The sequence below is a fragment of the Oncorhynchus nerka genome, linkage group LG10 (genome assembly GCF_034236695.1).
Source record: "Oncorhynchus nerka isolate Pitt River linkage group LG10, Oner_Uvic_2.0, whole genome shotgun sequence".
Taxonomy (NCBI): Eukaryota; Metazoa; Chordata; class Actinopteri; order Salmoniformes; family Salmonidae; genus Oncorhynchus; species Oncorhynchus nerka.
The window spans coordinates 46,800,216-46,827,616 of NC_088405.1; the positions used below are offsets into that span (position 1 = coordinate 46,800,216).

At 43.9% G+C, this 27,401-nt stretch overlaps 1 protein-coding gene across 9 annotated transcripts in view; it reads left to right on the plus strand.

The window, feature by feature from the left end:
- phldb1a (pleckstrin homology-like domain, family B, member 1a) overlaps positions 1-27,401 on the plus strand; it is an 80,392-nt gene that overhangs the window by 38,604 nt on the left and 14,387 nt on the right. For 4 of the 9 annotated variants that reach the window (XM_065023456.1, XM_065023455.1, XM_029670054.2 and 1 more), the window contains 13 exons: positions 1,528-2,756; positions 10,262-10,513; positions 11,829-12,011; positions 12,606-12,743; positions 13,158-13,286; positions 21,018-21,173; positions 22,482-22,682; positions 23,300-23,449; positions 24,628-24,753; positions 24,920-25,078; positions 25,522-25,668; positions 25,888-26,010; positions 26,199-26,289. In XM_065023456.1, the coding sequence (XP_064879528.1) occupies positions 1,528-2,756; positions 10,262-10,513; positions 11,829-12,011; positions 12,606-12,743; positions 13,158-13,286; positions 21,018-21,173; positions 22,482-22,682; positions 23,300-23,449; positions 24,628-24,753; positions 24,920-25,078; positions 25,522-25,668; positions 25,888-26,010; positions 26,199-26,289 (3,084 nt within the window). The remainder of the gene's footprint in view (positions 1-1,527; positions 2,757-10,261; positions 10,514-11,828; positions 12,012-12,605; positions 12,744-13,157; positions 13,287-21,017; positions 21,174-22,481; positions 22,683-23,299; positions 23,450-24,627; positions 24,754-24,919; positions 25,079-25,521; positions 25,669-25,887; positions 26,011-26,198; positions 26,290-27,401) is intronic. The other 5 variants (XM_065023459.1, XM_065023457.1, XM_065023460.1 and 2 more) reach the window with 5 other exon arrangements.

Sequence of the window (27,401 nt, forward strand, 5' to 3'; positions counted from 1 at the left end):
TGTATCCATCGCGGAAGTTAGAGTAGCAATGATCCAGAATGCTAGCAGCCCGTGTCACGCATTCGATATGGTGATAGAATTTAGGAAGTCTCGTTCTCAGGTTAGCTTTGTTAAAATCCCGGCTACAATAAATGCAGCCTCAGGATGTATGGTTTCCAGTTTACATAGAGTCCAGTGAAGTTCTTTCAGGGCCGACGAGGTGTCTGCTTGGGGGGTGGATATACACGGCTGTGACTATAATCGAAGAGAAATCTCTTGGAAGATAATGCGGTCGGCATTGATTATAAGGAGTTCTAGGTCAGGTGAACAAAAGGACTTAAGTTTCTGTATGTTGGTGTGATTACACCATGAGTCGTTAATCATAAGGCATACACCCCCTTCCCTTCTTCTTACCAGAGAGATATTTGATTCTGTCGGAGTGATACATGAAGAAACCGGGTGCCTGTAACGACTCTGACAACATATCCCGAGTGAGCCATGTCTCTCTGGAAGGCAACTCGTGCCCTAATTTCGCCCACCTTGTTATCTAGAGATTGGACATGCTCGGGAGCGGTGGATGGTGTGCTCTCCTTCTGAGTGTGACCAGTAAGCCGCTCCGGCTGCCTCTCCTGTTTTGGTCGGCCTCCGGGATAAGATCCCATGTCCAGTGTGGAGGTCCGAACAAAGGATCCGCTTCAGGAAAGACATATTCTTGGTTGTAATTACTTTTATATCTAATAGATCTTCTCGGCTGTATGGAATAACACTTGAGATTTCCTGGTGATTTCTGGTGCTAACAATGTAAGAAATAATATATAAAAACAATCACTGCATAGTTTCCTAAGGACCTGAAGCGAGGCGACCATCTCTGTCGGCGCCACCTTGCAATCGTATAAGCGGGATAAAACCCTCCACACTGTACATTACCTTGGAAATAATTAACTCTGCGGAGGGACTCCACTCCGAATCGTCCCACTGTGTTTTCCATTATTCCTAAGGTAATGTACAGAATGTCGGCATTTATGCCTTACTTATACTATAGGGACTTTTTGTACCCTCTATACACTTTATTGTGTCTTAATTCTGGCCCTGTGCTGATGATGTCTCTTGGCCTGTGCTGTGGGTGGTGCTGACTGAGAGTCCATTCTCCTCTGACCTTAGTGCTGCAGCTGGTCTGAGAGCCACACCCGATCGTGTGTGTGTGTGTGTGTGTGTGTGTGTATGTATGTGTGTGTGTGTGTGAGAGAGTGTGAGTGAGAACCACACTTTCCTGTCTGGGCCCAGTGAGATTGAAGTAGAGAGTGTTTAAATTTAGCAGCCCCAGATCCCTATAGGATTACAGCACACACAGCTGAGAAACAAAACTTACAACACACACAGGGTGTTGCTACAGTAGCCAGTACTGGATGTTTTAGTAGGCTATAAAATACTTTTGGGTGTGTCCGTCTGTCTGTCTCTCAGTCATTGTTGATGTGTGTAGACTACTTTAGAAACATACAGTATATACCTTTAAAACACTGACTGGTTCCTTTTCCTGTCTTACCATAGACTCCCACACGGTGCTCAATGGGAACCACCAGCCTGCCCCCCATGAGAGGACCCGTTCCGGCTCTGGCCCACACCAAGGCCCCCTGACCAGCACCATAGAGAGGGACCTCCAGGACATCATGGACTCTCTGGTGATGGATGACCCCCAGTCCTCCGGGAAGCTGGACCACCACCCCATCCCTCAGTCCCCCCTCTCCCCCATGCTGAATGGGGGAGGACGTTACCTGCTCTACCCTCCCACCAGCCCTGGGGCCATGTCCATGGGCTCCAGCTATGAGAACGTCTCCCCGCCCGGCCCCTTCTCCCCGCTCTCCTCACCTCTGTTGGCTGCCAGTAGTGATGCTTTCCCGGGGCCTGGTACTCCTCCAGTGCCTGCCCGCTCCTCCAGCTACACACTCACCACCCAGACCCCTGTCACCCAGCCACGTACCACCCCTCCTGGGGGCTACAGTGGACCTGCTGATGTGCAGAGGGTCCCGGAGAGCCCCAGGCCTATGAGGAGGGCCCTAGCGGAGTCCTTGCCAAGCCCCACTGCTTCCCGTAGAGGTGTGGGTCAGGACAGCCCAGTAGGCAGTTCAGAGACTCCTAGAGCAGTACATGGACCATCTCACATCCCAGTCTCCAGCGCCAGACTAAACTCTAAGTTCTCTGGATGTCAGGCATCCATGGCCCCCTCCAGCCCTAGGGTGAGGGTGGGTGGCTTAGGCTCTCGTCCTCCCAGCCCACAGCACCCCTTCCAGGCCCAGTCCCACACAGACAGCCCTCAGCAGACACGTAGGACCCCAGAGCCCTCTGGACCCTCCAGCCTGAGGGAGCTACCCCCTCCCAGCCCCTCCATGTCTCGTAGAGGGGCTTCTCCAGCACAGGGCTCCCTCCAGGATAGGGGGCTGCGAGCCAGGAGTCCCTCTCCCACCTCCGGGGGAGGCAGGCAGCAGAAGGGCAGCCCGGGTATCGCCATTACCCCAGCCTTGGGCTCTCTGTCTGGGTCTGGGACAGGAACTGGGCCCTCTCCTCTCACGAGCCCCCAGGGACAGAGGAAGAAGTCTGGTAGTGCTGGGGCCACCAGGGACCCAGCTGGAGCATCTAGGGACCCCAAGGGGCCTATACGGCCCCGGACCCGGGAACGCAAGAACAGCATCTCAGAGATCAGTGACAACGAGGATGAGCTGCTGGAGTACCACCGCTGGCAGAGAGAGGAGAGACTCCGCGAGCAGGAGATGGAGAAGCTGGTGAGTATTCAGGTGTGGTGTGTGTGTGTGTGTGTGTGTGGGTGTGTGTGTGATAGCTGTGTTTTTGTTTGTGTGTGAAGGTGGGCGGCTATATGTGCTCAGAGGAGTTCTATAAAGAGGGGGTGGTGTCTATATGTGCTGGGTGGGTGTTCCAGTCTAGAGGAAGCTTGCCTTGAAATTGACTGCTGCTCCCCCGCTCCTGTGTTGGGTATATATGGCAGTCAGGGAGACACCCACGCCCTCAGCACATGGACTTTCAGACTCCCTAAGGAATTTACACAAGCATGTCACTCTGATTGCATCCCAAATGACACCCTATTCCCTACAGTGGGCTCCAAAATTACTGGCACCCCTGACTGGCAATGCACAAACAATACTTTAAAAAATATAAATAATATAATTACAGAGAGAAACTCAAAATACCAACATGTGAGAAATAGTAGAGTCCACCAAAATAATTTATTGATTTAATTAAACATCTATGTCCTCTAAATCAAGGTTTCACAATTAATGGCACTCTTAAAGATGATTGTAAACATCTATCAACATTATTGTAAATTGTAAACATCTACCAAAATCACACCAGGAATTAAATTCCACTTATTTATGTTTATCTTAGTCTTAAGGAACTATATTGTGCCATTACATCCCTTCCTGTTTCACTAGGGTATACAAATGAGGTAACATGCATGCAATATCCCTTCAACATCCAAAACCATGAAGAAAACAAATGAGCTGGCAATTCAAAAGAGACCGATGGCTGTAGACCTTCATAAATCTGGTAGTGGCTACAAGCAGATCCACAAACGATTGAATATACCACTGAGAACTGTCAGGGCAATTATTTAAAAAAATCAAAAGATAAGGAACAGTTGAGAACCTCACGGGTAGAGGACGCAAGGATAGGGAGGAGGATGGTGAGAGAAGCAACAAAATCCCCAAGAATCACTGTGAAAGAATTGCAGGCCTTGGTGGCATCTTGGGGTCATCAGGTTTCAAAAAGCACCATCAGATAGGCTCTTTGGAAGCGCTTGGAGTTTCCTAAATGTCATTTAAATTATGACTGGAAGAAGATGATCTGGTCAGATGAGACCACAATTGAACGTTTTGGTCAGATACAGCATCGGCATGTTTGGCATCGAAACAGAGATGCATTCCAGGAGAGGCACCTCATACCCACGGTGAAATATGGTGGTGGGTCAAATATGTTTTGGGGCTGTTTTAATTCCAGATCTCCAGGGGCACTGATTAAGATTGATGGCAGAATGAATACCACCAAGTACCAGTCAATTTTGGCTGACAATCAGGTTGCCTCTGCCAGAAGGCTGTGACTTGGCCGTAGGTGGACTTTCCAACAAGACAATGACCAAGATCCACACAGAAATGGTTCTTTGTCAACAAAATTAATGTTCTGCCATGGCCATCTCAGTCGCCGGACCTCAATCCAATCGAAAACCTGTGGGCTGAGTTGAAGAGGGCAGTTAATAAGCGCAAACCCAAAAATGGGAAGGATCTTGAAAGGATCTGAATAGAGAAAGGGTCCAAAGTATTGTTTGTGCATTGCCAGTAATTTTGGAGCCCACTGTATATAGTGCACTACTTTGGACCAGAGCTCTATGGGCCCTGGTCAAAGGTAGCTTACTTTTTAGGGAATAGGGTGCTATTAGGGAATAGGGTGCACACACGCACGCACGCACACACACACACACACACACACACACACACACACACACACACACACACACACACACACACACACACACACACACACACACACACACACACACACACACACACACACACACACACACACACACACACGTAGCTCAGGGATCTGGGTTCATGCTCCTGGCAGATAGCAGCTGATGAGACCACAGGGGGGGGGGGGGGGGGCGCTATTTCTGGAGCCAAGAAGTCTCTGGGAACAAACAGGACAGTTATTGACAGCATTTTGCAATAAGCATGGGAGAGAGCCAGAGAGGGGGCAGAGTGTTAGCATGTATGGAAGAAAGGTCAGTGTGGTCAGAGCTGTGAGTTGGGAGGGAATGTGTCAGGGGCCTCATTTATGAACTTTGCATACGTACAAAATATACCCCATTTATAAAAAACGGAACTTGACATGAGAAAGTGCTTATCTTACCACAAACTTTAGACAATTCGTACACACAATATCTAGTGGTTGAAGTTTTGCATTACAAGCATGTATTTTGTGAAAATAGGTTATATGATGACACCCTTATGCATAAAAAAGGGAAATATAGTAACAAGATGCAAACATTTGCCGTTAGCGAAATGAGCTAAAATCTTTTTCTTTTATCTTTGCAATCTAAAATAATTACAAATAGGAATATATTTCATATGAATGTATTTAATTTCCATTAACATTTACAGAATACATTCCTCACCTTTTCTGACTGTGATGGTTTCAAATAAAATAATACAGTGGGGCAAAAAAGTATTTAGTCAGCGACCAATTGTGCAAGTTCTCCCACTTAAAAAGATGAGAGAGGCCTGTAATTTTCATCATAGGTACACTTCAACTATGACAGACAAAATGAGATAAAAAATCCAGAAAATTACATTGTAGGATTGATGCATAGTCACTTTACCCCTACCTACATGTACAAATTACCTCAACTAACCTGTACCCTCGCACATTGACTCAGTAACAGTACCCTATGTATATATACTATGTGTATATAAACTCAGCAGAAAAGGAAGCTGTCTTTCACAGATCTTGATTGTGAAGGGTTAAAACACTGCTTCCCATGCTTGTTCAATGAACCATAAACAATTAATGAACATGCACCTGTGGAACGGTCGATAAGACACGGACAGCTTGCAGACGGTAGGCAATTACGGTCACAGTTGTGAAAACTTAGGACACTAAAGAGGCCTTTCTACTGACTCTGAAAAACACCAAAAGAAAGATGCCCCAGGGTCCCTGCTCATCTGCGTGAACGTGCTTTAGGCATGCTGCAAGGAGGCATGAGGACAGCAGATATGGCCAGGGCAATAAATTGTAATGTCCGTACTGTGAGATGCCTAAGACAGCGCTACAGGGAGACTGGACGGACAGCTGATCGTCCTCGCAGTGGCAGACCACGTGTAACAATACCTGCACAGGATCGGTACTTCCGAATATCACACCTGCGGGACAGGTACAGGATGGCAACAACAACTGACCGAGGTACATCAGGAACGCACAATCCCTCCATCAGTGCTCAGACTGTCCGCAATAGGCTGAGAGAGGCTGGACTGAGGGCTTGTAGGCCTGTTGTAAGGCAGGTCCTCACCAGACATCATCGGCAACAATGTTGCCTATGGGCACAAACCTACTGTCGCTGGACCAAACAGGACTGGCAAAAAGTGCTCTTCACTGATGAATCGCGGTTTTGTCTCACCAGGGGTGATGGTCGGATTCGCATTTATCGTCGAAGGAATGAGTGTTATAACGACGCCTGTACTCTGGAGCAGGATCGATTTGGAGGTGGAGGGTCCGTCATGGTCTGGGGCGGTGTTTCACAGCATCATCGGACTGAGCTTGTTGTTATAGCAAGCAATCTCAATGCTGTGTGTTACAGGGAAGACATCCTCCTTCCTCATGTGGTACCCTTCCTGCAGGATCATCTTGACATGACCCTCCAGCATGACAATGCCACCAGCCATACTGCTCGTTCTGTGCGTGATTTCCCGCAAGACAGGAATGTCAGTGTTCAGCCATTGCCAGCAAAGAGCCCAGATCTCAATCCCATTGAGCACATCTGGGACCTGTTGGATCGGAGGGTGAGGGCTAGGGCCATTCCCCCAGAAATGTCTGGAAACTTGCAGGTGCCTTGGTGGAAGAGTGGGGTAACATATCACAGCAAGAAGTGGCAAATCTGGTGCAGTCCATGAGGAGGAGATGCACTGCAGTACATAATGCAGCCGGTGGCCACACCAGATACTGACTGTTACTTTTGATTTTGACTCCCCCATTGGACACATTATTCAATTTCTGTTAGTCACATGTCTGTGGAACTTGTTCAGTTTTTGAATCTAGTTATGTTCATACAAATATTTACACAAGTTTGCTGAAAATAAACGCAGTGGACAGGGAGAGGACGTTTCTTTTTTTGCTTAGTTTAGCTTCTTTATTGTTATTCTAGTGTTCTTAAAAAAAAAATATTTACATTTTTTACTTTATTTAGTAAATATTTTCCTATCTATATTTTCTGAAAACAGTGTTGTTTGCAGTGTTGGTTAATGGCTTGTAAGTAAGCATTTCACTCTAAGGTCACTACACCTGTTGTATTCGGCGCATGTGACAAATAAAGTTTGATTTGATACAACAAGGATACTATTCGTCCCATCTCTCATTTAATTGGAACTACTTCACAGTAGTAAATAGATAAGCTATTTAAAGTATTTTGCTCTATGCGATCCGGAGCATGATTCAAAAAATAGGCAACAGGAGATCTTAAAGGAATACTTCCGGATTTTGGCAATGAGTCAGATAAACTCGGGAATACCATTTGTATGTCTCTACGTGTTGTGTGAAGGGAGTTGCTAACTAGTACTAGCGCAATTGCTAACTAGTGTTAGCGCAATGACTGGAAGTTTACAGGTTTCTGCTAGCATGCTAGCCAATACCCATCTGCTACGGTGCTGATGGTCTGTCTATCTGTGTTTCTGGTGTCTGTGTGTGTGTGTCTGTGTGTGCATGCATGTGTATGTAATCACGAGTTGATCAGATATCCAAATTCTTTACACAAGATTACACTTATCCTCATAATGTTATTTTATGAGTAAGAGAGATAAAGAGAAATGCGGGGAGAAGGATAAGATAACAAAGCTAAAAGGATCAGAGAGAGAGAGAGAGAGAGAGAGAGAGAGAGAGAGAGAGAGAGAGAGAGAGAGCGAGAGAGCTTTTATTTTGTCCTCTCTCCTGTCCTGTGCTGTCAGTGAGGTAATGTGGGTCATGGTGTATCTGTGGTCTAATTCCCAGAAAGAGTAGGGGCAGAGCAGCCCATAGAAATTGAATTGCTAAAATGGAAAAAGACCCTCAGACCACAGCAATTGACTGTACAGTCACAGCGCTGACTGAAAATAGAGCCAGTCTGAAAGACAAGTCCGCTCACTCAACAGTTTTAACTAACTCAAAGATATCCAGTTTCCAGCAGAGCCATAGATAGAGATTGGTTTCTGTTGTAGATTTAGGTCATTATCAGAGGCCCATACCTTTGTACTGTATCTGTATCTGTTCCTGGTTTACCCCGGCCTACCCTGGCTGTTTGACTGTTGTTGCCTTTGGAACTGTTTGTAGTTTAGGCTACTCACCATCAGGGGGCAACCAAGTACCATATCCTTGAACCTACAAACATGGAGGAATTTTTAGAGTAGGATTAACTGGTGCTAGGAAGGTTATTAATTGTACCTGTTATTAGATATAGTGATGTCAGTTCAGCCTGCTCTCTTTGTGTCATGCTGTGGTGCTTTGGTAGACTGACTGCCGACATCTCCTTTTTACATTTTTATCATATTCACTTTGGGATTAACAGATCCTTCTCCCAAGACTGGAATGAATGACACAAAGAACAAACTGGCAGTTACCTTTCTCACTGTTCCACTGAACAACATTTGGGAGTCTTGTTGCTGTTGTTAAACTCTGAATCCACTCTTAAGGAATTTGACTTTAGGACCCTATGTAAATGCAATCAAAATATGTAATATCCTGACAAAAAGGCTGAGTGTTCCACGCTAAGCCATAAGGAATGTCTGAATGTTTGTAGATACTTAGAAAGTATATTATAGTTGGGCATTCACAGGCTTTTCTCTCGTCACTCTCTTGTGCATTTCCTCCCTGGTGGTTTCACAAACATGTTACATGGGTCATTAGTGGGTGGGTGGCATGAGACATTTGTTCTTTTGTTTCAGTCACAGTGTTGTTTACACACACACACACACACACACACACACACACACACACACACACACACACACACACACACACACACACACACACACAGCGTTAAGTACCCTATTCTGACCCTCATGTTGTAGACTTAGACTTAAGACACAGCTATGTATATGGTTCTACATGCTGATTCGGACACATCTTTTCACAAGAGTTGGCCTTTTACAATATGCCTCTATTGATTTGAAATCCCTTTTCAGTCTGGGCTACAGTGGTCATGAGTTCATATGATTTTAGCTGTTTGCCAAGAGTTTTGACAAAATAATATACTGTAACACTGTCATAATATCTACAAATGTACCTATACTGAGTTGTACTTTGTAGGTGCAGTATGATTCAATTTGTTATATGCAGAGTGACAATACATAGCAGTATGTGTCTGTGAATACATTGCATGACTCGATCAACCTGTTTGCAGGTCATGGTGAGCTGTGGTGTCTGTCATCTCATGCCACTATTATCATTTAGCCTAGCTTCTCTGGCCTGAATGGTGTGGAGTAATGGGTGGCATGGGTGGCATGTCCTTCCAATGGTACTGCCAACCTGGCTGCTCTACAGGCAGTCTAGAGGCCATATGTATATGGTAGAAATGAAGTAGGACCTACATACACGATTACTTCACTAGATACCTTTAATCAGTCTAGTAAGTACACAACATTTTAATCAAAGTTTTCTTCAGCAAGCTCAGCACCCCCTAACAAGTGATGTTTGTTTAACTATACAGACTATATGTACTGTGTGTAGTACACAGTGTAGTGGGGCAGAGTGGAGATACATGTGAGGGTAAATGACTGCAGCAGATGGTGAGGTCAGAGGTGAAAGGTCGGCTGAAGACACTGATGGGGTCACAAAATGGGTAGCAGCAGGGGGTACTAAGGGAATGATGGCAGCATCGTGTGTGTGTGTGTGTGTGTGTGTGTGTGTGTGTGTGTGTGTGTGTGTGTGTGTGTGTGTGTGTGTGTGTGTGTGTGTGTGTGTGTGTGTGTGATAGCTGTGTTTTTGTTTGTGTTACTTAATGTGTCTATATTGAGTGTGTGCATATCTGTATATTTGTACTGGAAGTAGGTGCATTGGTTTACACCTTTATTTGGTTGGTGTATATGGGAGTTAATGTTAGTTAGGTTTAGCTTAGGTGCTCTCAACATATCTGTTTCCTAAGAATAGTGCTCTATGGAAGTCTAAAATATATGTGATTTAGAAGAAGAAAGCTCTAGCCTGGGTGGGGCCAGAGAGAAAGTTGAACACTTTCCCTGTTCTATATCAAAATACAGACCTAGCCTATACAGTATGATTCTGGCATGATGGCTAGAGGACCCCTGTAAAGGAACAGTTATGCTCATGCCTGTTCCGTCACTTCTGGTGTCTGGTTACAGTCAGCCAATAGGAACAGCCGATCGCTCTGAGACAGCTGCCTGAACGGGACAATGTCACACAAGGACAATTTTAGAGGCAATCTGAGCTGTGTCATTGTGTGGTTTGTAGGCCTTCTTACCACTTTGCTCTGTGTGTGTGTGTGTGTGCGCGCATGTGCGTGTGGATGTGTGTGTAGGAGCGACAGAGGTTGGAGACCATCCTTAGCCTGTGTGCGGAGTACACCAACTCTCCCCAGTGTCTGGGTGGTGAGACAGGGAGTACAACAGGGCACTTCCCTGGACCAGGGGAGGGGGGCGCTAGAGAGAGACCCTGTACAGAGACAGGTGGTGGGGCGACTCAGCGAGGAGGAGTGACTCAGAGGCAGAGAGAGAGTGACGAGGAGAACCAGAGAGAGGAGTCCAGCAGCACAGAGAGCACTCACCAGGAGGTGAGAAAAAACACACGCACAAACAAACACACACACGCGACACAGGCACTCACACACACACACAAGCACACATGCATGCTCAAGCAGACAAACACACGCACACACTCATTCTCAGACTGTGCAATTGCCGTACCATGTGGTAATACAGACTGACAGGATGCTCCCGACGGTGCATCTGTAGACGTTTGTGAGGGTCTTAGGGGCCAAGTAGAATTTCTTCAGCCTCCTGAAGTTGAAGAGGCATTGTTGCGCCTTCTTCACCACACTGTCGGTTTGAAGGGACCATTTCAGGTCCTCAGTGATGTGCACGCCGATGGACTTGAAGCTTTTGACCCTCTCCACTACGGCCCTGTCGTTGTGGATCCCTTCACACCAACGTGCTCTCTACTGTGTCCTGTAGTCCACGATCAGCACCTTCATTTTGTTGACGTTGAGGGAGAGGTACCACGCTGCCAGGACTCTCACCTCCTTCCTGTAGGCTGTCTTGTCGTTGTTGGTAATAAGGCTGTTGTGTCATCAGTAAACTTGATGATTGAGTTGAAGACATGCGTGGCCACACAGTCATGGGTGAACAGGGAGTACAGGAGGGGGCTGAGCACACACCCGTGTGGGACCCCCGTGTTGAGGATCAGTGTGGCAGGGGTGTTGTTGCCTAACTTCACCACCTGGGGTTGGCCCATCAGAAAGTCTAAGACCCAGTTGCACAGGAAGGGTTTCAGACCCAGGGCCCAAGGCTTGGTGATGAGCTTGGAGGGCACTATGGTGTTGAAGGGTGAGCTGTAGTTGATGAACAGCATTCTTATATTGGTAATCCTTCTTCCAGGTGGGATATTGCAGTGTGCAGTGCAATGGCGATTACGTAATCTGTTTAACTATTGGGCGGTATGGAAATTGTAGTGGGTTTAGGGTGTCGGGTAAGGTGGAGGTGATATTATCCTTAACTAGCCTATCAAAGCACTTTATGATGCCATAAGTGACTTCTATGAGGCGATAGTCATTTAGCTCAGTTAACTTGGGTACAGGAACAATGGTGGACATTTTGAAGTAAGTGGGGACAACAGAAGGGTAGGGAGTGATTGAACATGTCCGTAAACAATACAGCCAGCTGGTTGGCATATGCTCTAAGGGTGCGGCTTGGGATGCAGTCTTGCGAGGGGTTATTAACACACTTAAATGTCTTATTCACGTCGGCCACGGCGATCAGGAGTACACAGTCCTCGTGAGCGGCGTGGGCCCATGTTGGCGGCTCAGTGTTCTCTGAATGTTCTCTTTTATTATGTAAGTACTCACATTGGTGCATGTGTGCTTTATCCAGCAGGAAGACTCAGGGTCAGGGTTAGGTCTGGGTGTGTCAGGGTTAGGATCAGGATCAGGTGTGTCTGGGCGTCAGGAGCAGCAGTACCTGGAGGAGGAGAGGACCAGGGTTCTGTCCAGGGTGGATAAGCTGAAACACAGAGTCACAGAGCTGGAGCAGCAGCTACAGGAGTCCAGACAGGAGGTAGGTTAACAAACAGCAACCCTTGTCCATTTCCCATAAGCACTGCAATACTCTCCAGTTGTAAGTGCACTGTTAAAATAAAGTGATTTGTAAAACTTAAACTAGTGGCAACTGAGCTGCCACCAACTTAATCAAAACTAAATCTTAACTTTGCGGGAGGTAGCCTTGAGGTTGGAGCGTTGTGAGTCGGTAACCAAAAGTTGGCTGATTCGAATTCCAGAGCTAACAAACATTTAAAAATAATAATTTCGCTGTGCCCTAGGCGCTTAACCTTAATTGCTCCAGGGGTGCTATACAATGACGACCCTGGCCGTGACCCCACTTTTTTATTACAAACTTTATATATATATATTTAACTTTATTTAATTAGGCAAGTCACTTGTGTGTAACAGGAAAAATAGAAGCACCCCCCAAATTATATTATTATAGGATAAACAGTAACTTCTACCTGATACAGCTAGCTAAGGATGGACTTTAGAGTCTGGTTCCTCTCCAGGTTTCTTGCCGCTGTGCTTCTACTTGCTTTTTGTGAGTCTAGGCCGAGTTACTGTAAACTAAGCACTGTTGTCTTGTTTGCCTGTCTGTCCCTCCTAGGCGGAGATGGAGAGGGCTCTGCTGCAGGGGGAGAGGCAGGCTGAGCAGGAGCAGGTCGAGGCAGAGACAGAGATCATCTCTCAGCTCCAGTCTAAACTCAGCCAGCTGGACAGGGCCACCCAGAGGGAGAAAGACAAGGTAGGACCATCTAGTAACAGATCACACAGCTACCTACACGTGCACGCATGCAAGTGTGCATAGAATTTGTACTAGTAGTTGTACATCAAAGCTCTGTATCAATGATCAACCTTAATTTATATGGCCAAGTGTGTTGAGTACTGATAGCTATACACTTTTCAGCTTATTTTTTTCCTTTTGACTCAAAAAGATGCTTGAAGCCTTGCAACCTTAACCCCCGGCACCCTAATCCTCCTACCCCGTCACTCACCTACTGCCTTTGACCTCTCTTTAAAGCTGCTTGGCTGCATGGCGTGGTTTTGAGCTGTGTGTTTTGTTTCTCCCTGGGACGATGTGTGCGCTTGTGTGTGTACGGTGTGTGCGTGTGTGTGTATGGTGTGTGTGTATGGTGTGTGTATGTGGTTTGTGTTCTAGGGGAGGGCTAATGTGTCTACTGAGCGGCAGCTGCTGGAGAGACTTCATGAGGGGTACAGTGAGCTGAAGAGCCAGGTTCATAACTGTCCTGAATCTCTGAGGGAACAGTTACAGGAGCAGCTACGGAGGGTCAGTGCTCTTCACACACCCTAGTCTACTAGAAATAGAACACTAGGAAATAGAACACTAGAACTAGAACACTAGAACTAGAACACTAGAACTAGAACACTAGAAATAGATCACTAGAACTAGATCTCTAGAACTAGATCACTAGAATTAGAACACTAGAATTAGAACACTGGAACTAGAACACTGGAACTAGAACACTGGAACTAGAACACTAGAACTAGATCACTAGAACTAGATCACTAGAACTAGAACACTAGAACTAGAACAATAGAACTAGAACACTGAAACTAGAACACTGGAACTAGATCACTGGAACTAGATCACTGGAACTAGAACACTGGAACTAGAGCTAGAAACACTAGGAACTAGAACACTAGGAACTAGAACACTAGGAACGAGAACACTGGAACTTGAACAGTGGAACTTGAACACTAGAAACGGAATACTAAAAATTGAACACTAGAACTAGAACGCTAGAATTAGAAGACTAGGTAGGGGCTGTATTTTTGGCTGTGTCAAACGCACGTTAGTTTGCAATTTCGCATTTAAAAATTGGCGCACTGGCATTTTCCAGCACAATGCCAGGTTCGGCAATTTATCTGTCTAACATAAGCTCACTTGCACTGAGGTGGGAGGGGTGGCAATATTTGAGGTGTGTTCTTTGAGGTGTGTCCAAGCACAACAGTGTAAATTTCATGCAGTGCTAATTGTAAGTTTTAAGACCCACAAAAAGCAGCTCTTAATGGTTACGCAGTGTATAATGGCATGGATTTTGAGAGCTGAAGCGCAGCCTATCCAGCCATGACGCACAGTGCCCATGGAAGGAGAGATGTACCTTTTTGTGCCAGTGAATCTCGTATTTAGAAACATAAAAAATATTTTATTTAGTTTCCCACCATTTTGTTTAATTTGATTAAAAACCAAGCCTACCCTTAATCAAGGCTGGTTTAGCAGCATCACATAGGTGCATATTTTTATCCTTGCCATTAGCCAAAAGTAGCTTATGAATAAAGGGGTTTTAAATGGTCTACAGTTGTGGCCAAAAGTTTTGAGAATGACACAAATATTAATTTACACAAAGTTTGCTGCTTCAGTGTCTTTAGATATGTTTGTTAGATGTTGCTATGGAGTACTGAAATATAATTACAAACATTTCATAAGTGTCAAAGGCTTTTATTGACAATTACATGAAGTTGATGCAAAGAGTCAATATTTGCAGTGTTGACCCTTCTTTTTCAAGACCTCTGCAATCCACCCTGGTATGCTGTCAATTAACTTCTGGGCCACACTGATGTTAGCCCATTCTTGCATAATCAATGTTTGAAGTTGGTCAGAATTTGTGGGTTTTTGTTTGCCCACCGCCTCTTGAGGATTGGCCACAAGTTCTCAATGGGATTAAGGTCTGGGGAGTTTCCTGGCCATGGACCCAAAATATCGATGTTTTGTTCCCCAAGCCACTTAGTTATCACTTTTGCCTTATGGCAAGGTACTCCATCATGCTGGAAAAAGCATTGTTCGTCACCAAACTGTTCCTGGATGGTTGGGAGAAGTTGCTCTCGAAGGATGTGTTGGTACCATTTTTTATTAATGCCTGTGTTCTTAGGCAAAATTGTGAGTGAGCCCACTCCCTTGGCTGAGAAGCAACCCCACACATGAATGGTCTCAGGATGCTTTACTGTTGGCATGATACAGGACTGATGGTAGCGCTCACCTTGTCTTCTCCGGACAAGCTTTTTTCTGGATGCCCCAAACAATCGGAAAGGGAATTCATCAGAGAAAATGACCTTTCCCCAGTCCTCAGCAGTCCAATTCCTGTACCTTTTTTAGAATATCAGTCTCTCCCTGATGTTTTTCCTGGAGAGAAGTGGCTTCTTTGCTGCCCTTCTTGACACCAGACCATCCTCCAAATGTCTTCACCTCACTGTGCATGCAGATGCACTCACACCTGCCTGCTGCCATTACTGAGCAAGCTCTGTACTGGTGGTGCCCCAATCCCGCAGCTGAATCAACTTTAGGAGACGGTTCTGGCGCTTGCCAGACTTTCTTGTGCGCCCTGAAGCCTTCTTTACAACAATTGAACCGCTCTCCTTGAAGTTCTTGTTGATCCGATAAATGGTTGATTTAGGTGCAATCTTACTGGCAGCAATATCCTTGCCTGTGAAGCCCTTTTTGTGCAAAGCAATGATGAACGGCATGTGTTTCCTTGCAGGTAACCATGGTTGACAGAGGAAGAACAATGATTCCAAGCACCACCCTCCTTTTAAAGCTTCCAGTCTGTTATTCGAACTCAATCAGCATGACAGAGTGATCTCCAGCCTTGTCCTCGTCAACACTGTCGTGTCTTTGGCTATGCAGGATTAAGTGATATGACATGCTATTCTATAAAATAATTTATCCGTAATTAATATTACCTGATTGAGCTAATCATGTAAATGTAATTAACTAGAGAGTCGGGGCACCACGAAAGAACATTTATAGAGCTGTTATCTTCCGAATAAACTCTTAAAGACCTAGTAATATTTGACATCAATAGCAATCAATATTAATCGTCATCTTAATTCAGTCTCATCTGAAAGTTGTAAATTCTTGGTTATCTGCACGAACCCTGGCTAACAAGTTGAATCAGCGATACAAAATAGGGTTTAATTGTTTATGTACTAAATACATAACTAATCACACATACACATAATTAAATCATAACTTGATTACAAATGACGTCATAAAGGAAAACGGCCCTAGCGGGCAGAACAGATATGACAGCTTGTTACACAAAAGAAAAGGGGCTGGGTTTGAGTGAAAGAGCGGGAAGACTGAGGGACACAGGGAGAAGCTGTGCTATCGTAAATACAGTATCTTATTCATTCTAAATTACCGCCCATTTGGAAAAGGAAAATGCAATAAATATTTACTCTGAGCTGCGCTTCGGTAGGTTGGTGGTAGATGGAAGGCCGTGTTGCCCAACCGAGTCCTTTGTCCTTTGAAGAATGTCTCTGCTGGTCAATTGGATACGTTGTAGTAACTTCGTTGTGTGGTAGACGGGATACTCTGTCTGTTCCTTCCTATCCCTCGTTTGCATCTGCTGTTGCTAACTCAACGGCTAGGAGGTATCCCTTCTGTAGTGAATAAGAGTTCAAAGTTCATACCATTTGCAACCAAAGCTCACGCTGATGTTGGCTTCGTTCTGTAGTTATTATCTGAACCATTCTGACATCGGACCGTTGTCCTCACATCCTCGGAACAGCAGGTTACATTGTCGTCAAGGCTTTATATAGCAAGGGAGAGGAGGTTGTGTTTGAAAAGTTTTATAGCCCATGTCCCTTCACAGCCACTGATTGAGCAGAGCCCTACCTTATTAAAACCCAAATCTCACAGTTTAGAAGCTAAAATCACAATTCACCCCATCACGAATAATTTCATATTCAAACATTTAAATTGAACAACAATTCCATGTGAATCCGATAACTCTGATGTGTAGACTTTCCACTGTAGAGTTTATGTTATCTTATCATTGATGAGAATGTCTCCGATGACCACCGAACTGACACCATATTCATTAATTACCACCGCATATGTTCAATTGGTCGGATTACCAGAATATAGTTAATTTCCCCCCACCTTCTGAATCTCTATGTTAACCAAGGGTTTTGCAAATGTAACATCAGTAGGGTAGAGAGGGGAAAAAGGGGTGAAGAGGTATTTATGACTGTCATAAACCTACCCCCAGGCCAATGTCATGACAACACTCACACCTGTGTTAACGAGCGAATCACTGACATGATGTCATCTAGTCCTTTTATGGCAAGGCTGAAATGTAGAAATGTGGAAATGTTTTTTGCATGACAAAGAGGGACTTTGCAATTAATTGCAATTCATCTGATCACTCTTCATAACATTCTGGAGTATATGCAAATTGCCATCATACAAACTGAGGCAGCAGACTTTGTGAAAATTAATATTTGTGTCATTCTCAAAACTTTTGGCCACGACTGTACTTAGAGTGCCTTGAAAAGTTTTTGCCCTCATTATTCACAATTCACATACCTGCATTTGCTTGTTCAAGTAGGCTATCCATCCCCATTTAGGGCAGCAGGTAGCCTAGTGGTTAGAGCATTGGGCCAGCAACAGAAAAGTCACTAGTTTGAATCCCAGAGCAGACATTGTGGAAAATGTGTCGCTGTGCCCGTGAGTGAGTCACTTAACCCTTATTGTTCCAGGACAGCCGTTGATAATGGCAGACTCTTGCCGTGACCCCATTCTCCGAGAGTATCTGAGGGAATGTTGGATACGCAAACAACATTTCCAACATACACATGCGTATACATTACATGCACACTTGTACATGTGTGAAATAGGACAAATGTTAGCACACGCCAAATTAGTGTTTTCAAAGAGTGCCCCTCGTCCGATTACCAAAGACACGCCCCTATTCAGTCATCCTATAATGTTATATCAACGACAGTTTTCTGTGACAATCTGGCTTGCATATCTGCAAGGATACAACTGACAGGAGCCTGACCCTATCCTATTTAGAAATATTGTTTTTGTTTTTAAAACAGATTGATTGTTTTTTGTTTAATTTCTTTAACCTCTCTGCGAGTAAGGCTAGTTTCCTGAATTTCCGCCTGTCTGACGTGCCCAAAGTAAACTGCCTGTTACTCAAGCCCAGAAGCTAGGATATGCATATAATTGATAGAATTGGAAAGCAAACACTCTGAAGTTTTTAAAACTGTTACAATAATGTCAGTGAGTATAACAATACTGATATAGCAGGTGAAAACCAGAGGAAAATTGATCCGGAATTGTTTGTTTTGGAGCTCACAATGACTTCCAATGCAATGCTATTGAAAGATTCTAATTTCCACCTCCCAGATTGCAGTTACTATGGCTTCCACTAGATGTCAACAGTCTTTATACAAGGTTTTAGGCTTGTTTTTTTTTTTTAAATGAAGAAGTGTTTGTAGTCGTTCCAAGTTGAGCGCTAGGGCAAATGTAGTCTTTTGCGCGCGTGAACGTGGGCGCACTCTTTGTTCTTTTCTTTTCCTTTGCTATTGAACATCTATTGAACATCTCCGTCTGAAATATTATCGTTAATTTAGATATTAGACAACCTGAGGAATAATTAAAAACCTTGTTTGACTCGTTTGGACAAAAATTGCTGGTATCTTTTTGGAATCTTTTGTATGCATGTTGAAGGACTGGATTATTGAATTCAATGGCGCCAACTAAACAGCGTTTTTGGGATATAAAGAAGGACTTTATCGAACAAAACGACCATTCATTGTGTAGCTGGGACCCTTGGGATTGCAAACAGAGGGAAAGTAAGTAAGTCAAAGTAAGTGATTTATTTTATCGCTATTTTGTGATTTTGTGTCGCCTGTGCTGGTGTGAAAAGGATGTTGTTGTGGGGCGCTGTCCTCAGTCAATCGAATGCTATGCTTTCGCCGTGAAGCCTTTTTGAAATCTGACAACGCAGTTCGATTACCAAGATTCTAAGCTAAAGAATCATGTATGACACTTTTATTGTCATGAATGTTTAATATTACGATTTTGTATTTTGAATTTGGCGCGCTCCGATTTCACCGGATGTTGTCGAACTTTATCCCGCTAACGGGATCTCCGCTCTAAGAGGTTTTAACAACCAAACTTATTAGAACGATTCACTGTCTATGGGTTTATGGCTGAAATACAATGCAATTTCATCTGCTATTTCTGGAGAAGAGCAAATATGATCTGTAAGATGGTTCCATGATGGCTATAAAACACTATATTTGCCTTTCTCTTTATCCAGTTGCCTTGTCTGTATTATACACCCATGGGGAGCAGTTATGGTGCCTGTAACTGTATTTAGACATAGCCTATTTAAAACAAGTTATTTTTTTATTTTTTTTAATTATACATTGTCTTTTTAGGCTTTATCAATAGCCTAGTGAATTTAATCTTGCTTATTGAGTATGTTTGGCATGTCAGACTGCAATGTACAGTAGACCTAGCCACTATATCAGTGCAAATGTTATAATCTATGTTTAACAATGTATTTCCATATTGAAGCAATGCAATTAGAACAATGGGGACTGAAAACATGTTCAACATATTTTGCAAATATGGGCAGGCTATTTAACGAACTAGGCTATAATGGGACTAACATTTTAATTGGAGTTGATGACAAAGCAATACATGAAATACAGTAAATACACAACTTGAAGCAGCTACTTATTTAGCCATGGAGCACGTTTTGATTGGTCATTGAGGGGCCAAGCCTCAACTCACCCACAACTTGTTTATTCATAAAAAAACCAGCCCTTTCGCGCCACTGCCAGCTACTACTCCCATAATTCCGGTTCTGAAGATATCTAAAATATTTCTGACAGCCCCCTGAACCTATAACACTACCTCCAGCGCTAAGATTTACCATTGCGATAGGTTTGTTAAAATAGAGCCCTCGAACTTTAACACTAGAAATTTAACACTAGAACTTGACCACTAGAATTAGAATACTACAACTAGAAAACTGTAGAACACTAGAACTTGAATACTAGAACTAGCTGCCTCAAAACAGAACAGACTCCAGAGTCATAACAAACCATGGGCTACAATCAGACAGAAACACCTGAAGAACAGCAGATACAATCATAACACATCATACAGTCATACTGTCAGAACCCCTTACAAAACATCACCCATCCTCAACAAATAGAGCTGGGCCTTTCCACGAAATGAGTCCATTTTGGGTAGTGTAACTTCATGAAAAGAAGGCGTTTTAATTCACATAATTTTAACATTCTGTCAGAAAGGGCATGTGTTCAACTTAATAAAAAACTAGTTTTTGCGTTGACCCATTCAGTTTTCCACCAAAAAACACCAGAAAATGGACAAAAAGAGCAGAACCAAAACCACTATGATTTTACTATTAGATGTTTAATGTTTCTTTAGATTTTTTTTTTAATGAATATTTCACCATATTGAAACATTAAATCAATTCATTAAATCAATCAATTTCCTAGAAGTCACAGAGGGTACACAGAGGGACATGCCAAAATGTTGAATCTTGGAACAAGTTTATATAATTTTACATGTGGTCTATATTAAATGGCACTTCATTGAACATAACAGGCTTTTAAATGCAATATTGGTGCTCAATTGCTACTTAAGATATCAAAGGGACCCAGAAAGTACCCAGCAACTGCTTAAATGTATTGCCTTGGAAAAGAGCAAGCATATCAAAGCTGTGAATGAAAGGACATTTGGACACTGGACTTCATTCAGGACTTTGGAAGTTGTATCGCTTTGCATGTGCTTGTTTTATTTTAAAAAACGATTGTGAAGTAGCCTAGAAGTATACTGTGCCCTTTCTGCTATGTATGTTGCAATACCATATAAAAATGTACTTTACTAATGAAATAACTAGCTGCATGCTATAGGATTTTAAAAAATCAGAGAACATGTTTTCATGCTGTTATTACTCCTATTTGTCAGTGAATTAGACCTCTCCATTTTGAATTGGTGTGACCTGTCTGTGTGTCTGTCTTGCCTCTTGTCTGTCCGTCTGTCTGTGTCTCTGGCAAGATGCAAGATGGCACCGACAGACATCGCAGCTCTTTTTGTTAGATACTGCGCTGTTGGAGCTAGGAACACAAGCATTTCGCTACACCCGCAATAACATCTGCTAAATATGTGTATGTGACAAATAACATTTGATTTGATCTGTCTGTCGGTCCATCTGTCTACCTGTAGGAGGCAGATGCGCTTGAGGTGGGGACCAAGCAGTTTGAGGACTTGGAGTTCCGTCAACTGGAGAGAGAGAGCGGTCTGGAGGAAGAGAAGGAGACGCTCAGCAGACAGCTGCTCCTGGAAAGGGCCGAGTACCACCGCAGCGTGGCCAAGAGAAAGGTAGAACAGGACACACTGCTACACAGTAGTCTACACCATATTGGTCATGATGAACCTTTTTCACACTACTGAGCTGAGCTGAGCTGAGCTGAACTGTAATACGCTGGCCTGGTTAGTTGTTAGCCTCTACGGGATTGGTGTCCCTATACTGGGATAGTTGCGCTAATGTGATTAGCATGACATTGTAAGTAACAACAAACTTTCCAGGACACAGACATGTCTTATATGGGCAGAACGCTTAAATTCCTGTTAATCTAACGGCACTGTCCAATTTCAGTAGCTATTACAGTGAAAAAATACCATACTATTGTTTGAAGAGAGTGCACAACAACAACAAACTTATCATGGCAACTGGCATGATACATTCACCTCTGAAGGTAAATAATGTACTTATATTCAGTAATCTTGCTCTGATTTGTCATCCTGAAGGTCCCAGAGATGCATGTTTTTTTAATATAAAATCCATTTTTATATTAAAATGTAGGAACTGGGTTCCACAGTTTGAACCCCTGCTTTCTCTGTCTCCACACCCACCCCGCCTGGCCATCTAGATGTGTGAAAGTTAGTGTTTAAGCTAATGATCCATCATGTATGACATTCCTGGGAGTGTGTAAACTTAAATAGTTTATTACCATAGCATACCATATCATTGTTGTATGTTCTCTATAGTTATGTACTTGAAAATGTATCAATTGACCAATTCGGCATATTGGGCAGACATAATATTGTCCAGTATTGCAATGCTTCACTGGATCAATCTGAAACTGCACACAATTTAGATGTTGGCCATCTATTGGCCAACATCTAAATTGCGGCTAAACAGCAATATTATATTATGGCATTTCTCTTGCATTTCAAAGATGATGGAACAAAAAATATATAGAAAACGCATGTTTTTTTGTTGGTATTTTCTTTTACTAGATCTAATGTGTTATATTCTCCTACATTAATTTCACATTTCCACAAACTTCAAAGTGTTTCCTTTCAAATGGTACCAGGAATATGCATATCCTTTGCTTCAGGTCCTGAGCTACAGGCAGTTAGATTTGGGTGTCATTTTAGGCCATTTGTTTTTAAAAAGGGTACGATTCTTAAGAGGTTTTTAAGCATCCACCACAGTTGCTAATACCGTACTGGAAAGGACAATGAGAAAATAAAATATCAAAACTAGTTCAGTATGGTTCAGGTTGGGACAATAGTGTGAGAGCGATAATAGTCATACCATCATGGAAAAAGTATGTAATTAAAAAATAATTTGAGCTTGCATTGTAAGATGGGATGTAAAGCGAAGTGCACCTTGTTCTTTAGGAGAAGATGGCTGCTCTGGAGGTGCAGGCCAACCAGTTAGGGGTGCAGGCAGCTCAGGACTGTGAGAGGATGGCTAAAGACAGGACCCTGGCCCTGCAGCTGCTTCATAAAGAGAAGGACAGGCTGTCCACTCTGGAGAAGAGATACCACACTCTGACAGGAGGACGGAGCTTCCCCAAGCCCTGCAGCACCATGAAAGAGGTGAGAAGGAGGAACACAATCAATTGAATTCATCTTGATTTGTCCAGATAGTATTTAAATTATTTAATTATTCGTTTCTTAGGCTTAAAAATCTAGATACTTTTTTGTTTGTTTTTGTTTTAGAATCATTTGAAAGGGGGAGGTGCTTTACAAGCCTCAGTTTTTTTAACCTCTTCGGCACATGCTCTTTTTGTTTGCCTTTAAAGCTCTCTTTATATTGATTTACATTTTCTTGTGTGCAAATAAATAAACACATAAATAAATAGTCCACTCAGCAGCAACTGTCACTGTTTCCTAGAGAGTCATGGGATCTATAAAAACAACCCACAAGTGAGGCCGCAGTACCTCAGAGATGCTGAGGACTCTTGTTAGTGTAAATTGCTGACATCACTGAGCTGGCCTCTCTTACTGAGAGGTGATCAGCTATGTTTGTCAAGCTGGACTCTAGTCTAAATTATATAGGTGAAGGCTTTTCTACTGCTGTGTTGCTGTAATGAATAGAGGATAGTCATTAGGGTTAGTATGTGTTGTTTACAGTGTATTTACAATAGTAGGGTAACAGGTTAAACCATAGACATTTGAGTACACGTTTGACTGAAAACTTTTACTGAAAACAGGAAGTACCAGTGCTGCATATTAGCGAACCTGACCTGGTACAGGGGGAGGTTGTCCCTCCTCCACATCCTCCCTGCCCTCCTCCTGCCTCCTTCTCTTCTTCCTCATCATACACCCCCTCCCCTGACCTCTGTCCCACCAGGCCACAGGAGGTAAACACACTGACGCATGTGGACTGACTAAACTACCCATAATGCAGCCTGACTACACTACCCACAATCCCCCTTCCTTTGGGGATGTATCCTACCTGGCTTGCTCTGCATTTGTCTTGTGTCCACTAATAGAAATGGACATGAGAGGAATATTTCACCTTTATTTAACAAGGCAAGTCAATTAAGAACAAATTCTTATTTTCAATGACGGTCTAGGAACAGTGGGTTAACTGCCTTTTTCAGGGGCAGAACGACAGATTTTTACCTTGTCAGCTTGGGGATTTGATCTTGCAACCTTTCGGTTACTAGTCCAACGCTCTAACCACTAGGCTACCTGCCGCCCCAATATGTGTTTTTGAGAAGCTTGAAAAATAATCCCTTCTTTGTATTAGTCTGTAGGTGTGTCTTATGACAAGGTGGCCTGTGCCTGAATGTTTCTGCATCTACATTTGTATCGTTTGTGTTGGGGTTGTCTCAATTTGTGACTTTGGATCCAGTGTGTTTGGACCAAGTGTCTGTTTGTTTTTTTGTGGCTTGGCTGGCTTACCTTTACCCTTTGTGATGAGTACCTGTACTGTAGTTTGAGGTGAGTTATTTTTTGTGTGATAATGATCAAATACAAAATTAATTTTAGGAACTCGTGCATGTGTGTGGGAATCTCTGAATCTGTGTGTGTGTGTGTGTGTGTGTGTGTGTGTTTGTTTAACTATCCTTGTGGGTACAAGAAGTCCTCACAAGGATAGTAAAACAAGGGATATTTTGGACATTTTGCCAGTCCCACAAGGAAAAATGCAATTTTAGGCTTAGGGGTTGGGGTTACAATTAGGGTTAGGGTTAGAATTAAGGTTAGGGTTAGAGTTTGGGTTATGGTTAGGTTAAAGGTTAACGTTAAGGTTAGATTCAGGGTTATGCGTTAGGGAAATAGGGGGGAATCAATTATTTGGTCCCCACAAGGATAGCAATAGAAAAGTGTGTGTGTGGGGGGGGGGGGGGGGAGTACAAACATGTATGCATTCCCTACTGTTAGTAGCTCTGGGTAAGAGCGTCTGCTAAATAACTAAAATGTAAAAATAAAATAAAAATTATGGGAATGTAAGGGTATTTTGTCTTTAGGTATACAATATATCCCTTATTTCAACTTGTGTGTGCTTGTGTTGTGGGTGTTGGTGTTGATGCAGGAGTACCTCAGGCTCGCTGATGTCTATAAGATGTATGGGAGCGGTGGTCCTCTCCCGACCTACTCTACCTCCCCTGCTCCTCACTGCCTCTCTCTCACTGTTGCTGCAGCAGCTCTGCCCGGCGAGGTAGAATATACCACCTACTTTCTATTATTCCCTCTGTTTCTGTTGGCTTTCTTGGACATATACCCTTGGTTAACATTCCTACCTCTCTCTGCTCTCTCCCAATATCTACAACCTTTGCCTTGTGTTTGTGTCTGTGCGCATTTGTGTGTTGATTATCTTTGTAAAGGAATACGTCACAGTTAGTCAGTTAAGCCAGATGTTGGGGATGCAGAAACTTGGCCCCTCCCCCGCACTTTCTATCCAGTCATTCCAGCTTGCGCTCGCTGATGCTGCCTTCTCCTGCCACACAACTCCATGTGACACCTCCCCCACTATCTCAGTTGAGGTGTGTGCATCCCTCCTGGCTTTAAACCCCTCTTACCTTTCAGACTGTCACACGTAGACCACGTTTATATGGTTTATGAAGATATGGAATAAAATGTATTGTGGATGAAGTTATCTTGGGATTTGGTATAGATAAACTGAGCTTTCTCCTTTTTCATATAGTGTGGTTAGAATTTAGTTTTTGGTGAATGGACCAACCTTTCTGCGCATAGAATGTTCTGAAATAACTTTACTTTATTCACTATGTTATGGATGGTTTCTATTACTGTCTGGGTAAAAGAAAGTATTCGCCATCAGCTTTATATTACTCATATCAAGGAATTTCCGTTCTATTACTTCTTATTTTTCCTGCCTCCTACCTCTTTTATGCTTCTCATCCTGTCTCTGTTGCTCTCCTTCTTTGCTCTCCTCTGCCTGGACTCTCTGCACCACCACCCCCCTCAGAGCCAGCCTGAGTGGATTAGACCTCACAACCCGGCCCTTAACTTAGAGCGCTGGTACCAGGACATAATGTCAGCAGGCGAGCCCCACCACCAGTCATGCCCTCCCCCTCTCCCTGCTAAGTCTCACTCCTCACGCAGACCTAGCCAGGTAAACCTCTCGCCTCTCTTTGCTTTAATCTACTACGCTATTTGTTCTATTCTTTATTTCATTCCCTGATATTATGTTTGGCATTTTGATCAGGGTTGGGTTGCTGGCCAGTGTTGGTTATTGTTGACATCAGTCATCTTGGTCTCCGGTTGTGTCATGGAGACCTCTTCTGGTCACCTGTCTAACTGACTTGTTTGACTCCTCTGGTTTTGTCTTCAGGTGTACCGGTCAAAACCAGATGGTGATGTAGGTCAGACAGCATCACGCTCAAGTAGTGTCAATGGTACTGCCAGCCCTCCACAGTCCAATGGGGTTACACTGGGCCGAAGCACACCCATCAAGGTAAGGGACTCTCTTATACATCCTCTACCCATAGATCATGGTGGTAGGAACTATTTTATTCTACTCTATGCTCTTCCCTTCTCTTTTATTATATTCTAATCCATATTATATTCTGATATTCTCTATTATATTCTACATGTATATGTAATACCTCTTCATAACTCCCAACTCTCTCTGTCCCCTCCCAGGGTCTCCAGCTGGTGTCCAGGGAGCTGTCGGCATCAGGCCCTCCAGACATGGTGATGGACACCAGGAGACAGCTGTCACTGCAGAGCAAAGGTAACAGAGCCCCTCCCTTTCCCCTGTCTGGTTCCATCTAAACTCAGCAAAAAAATAAACATCCCTTTTTCAGGACCTGTCTTTCAAAGATCTTTATTGTAAAGGGTTTAAACACTGTTTCCCATGCTTGTTCAATGAACCATAAACAATTAATGAACATGCACCTGTGGAACGGTCGTTAAGACACTAACAGCTTACAGACGGTAGGAAATTAAGGTCACAGTTGTGAAAACTTAGGATACTAAAGAGGCCTTTCTACTGACTCTGAAAAACACCAAAAGAAAGATGCCCAGGGTTCCTGCTCATTTGCGTGAACGTGCCTTAGGCATGCTGCAAGGAGACATGAGGACTGCAGATGTGGCCAGGCTAATAAATTGCAATGTCCGTACTGTGAGAAGCCTAAGACAGTGCTACAGGGAGACAGGACGGACAGCTGATCGTCCTCGCAGTGGCAGACCACGTGTAACAATACCTGCACAAGATCGGTACGTCTGAACATCACATCTGCGGGACAGGTACAGGATGGCAACAACAACTGCCGAGTTACATCAGGAACGCACAATCCCTCCATCAGTGCTCAGACTGTCCGCAATAGGTTGAGAGAGGCTGGACTGAGGGCTGTAGGCCTGTTGTAGGCAGGTCCTCACCAGACACCATCGGCAGCAATGTTGCCTATGGGCACAAACCCACCGTTGCTGGACCAGACAGGACTGGCAAAAAGTGCTCTTCACTGACGAGTCACGGTTTTGTCTCACCAGGGGTGATGGTTGGAATCCCGTTTATCGTTAAAGGAATGAGCGTTACACCGAGGCCTGTACTCTGGAGCGGGATCGATTTGGAGGTGGAGGGTCCGTCATGGTCTGGGGCGGTGTGTCACAGCATCATCGGACTGAGCTTGTTGTCATTGCAGGCAATCTCAACGTTGTGCGTTACAGGGAAGACATCATTCTCCCTCATGTGGTACCCTTCCTGCAGGCTCATCTTGACATGACCCTCCAGCATGACAATGCCACCAGCCATACTGCTCGTTCTCTGCGTGATTTCCCGCAAGACAGGAATGTCAGTGTTCAGCCATGGCCAGCGAAGAGCCCGGATCTCAATCCCATTGAGCA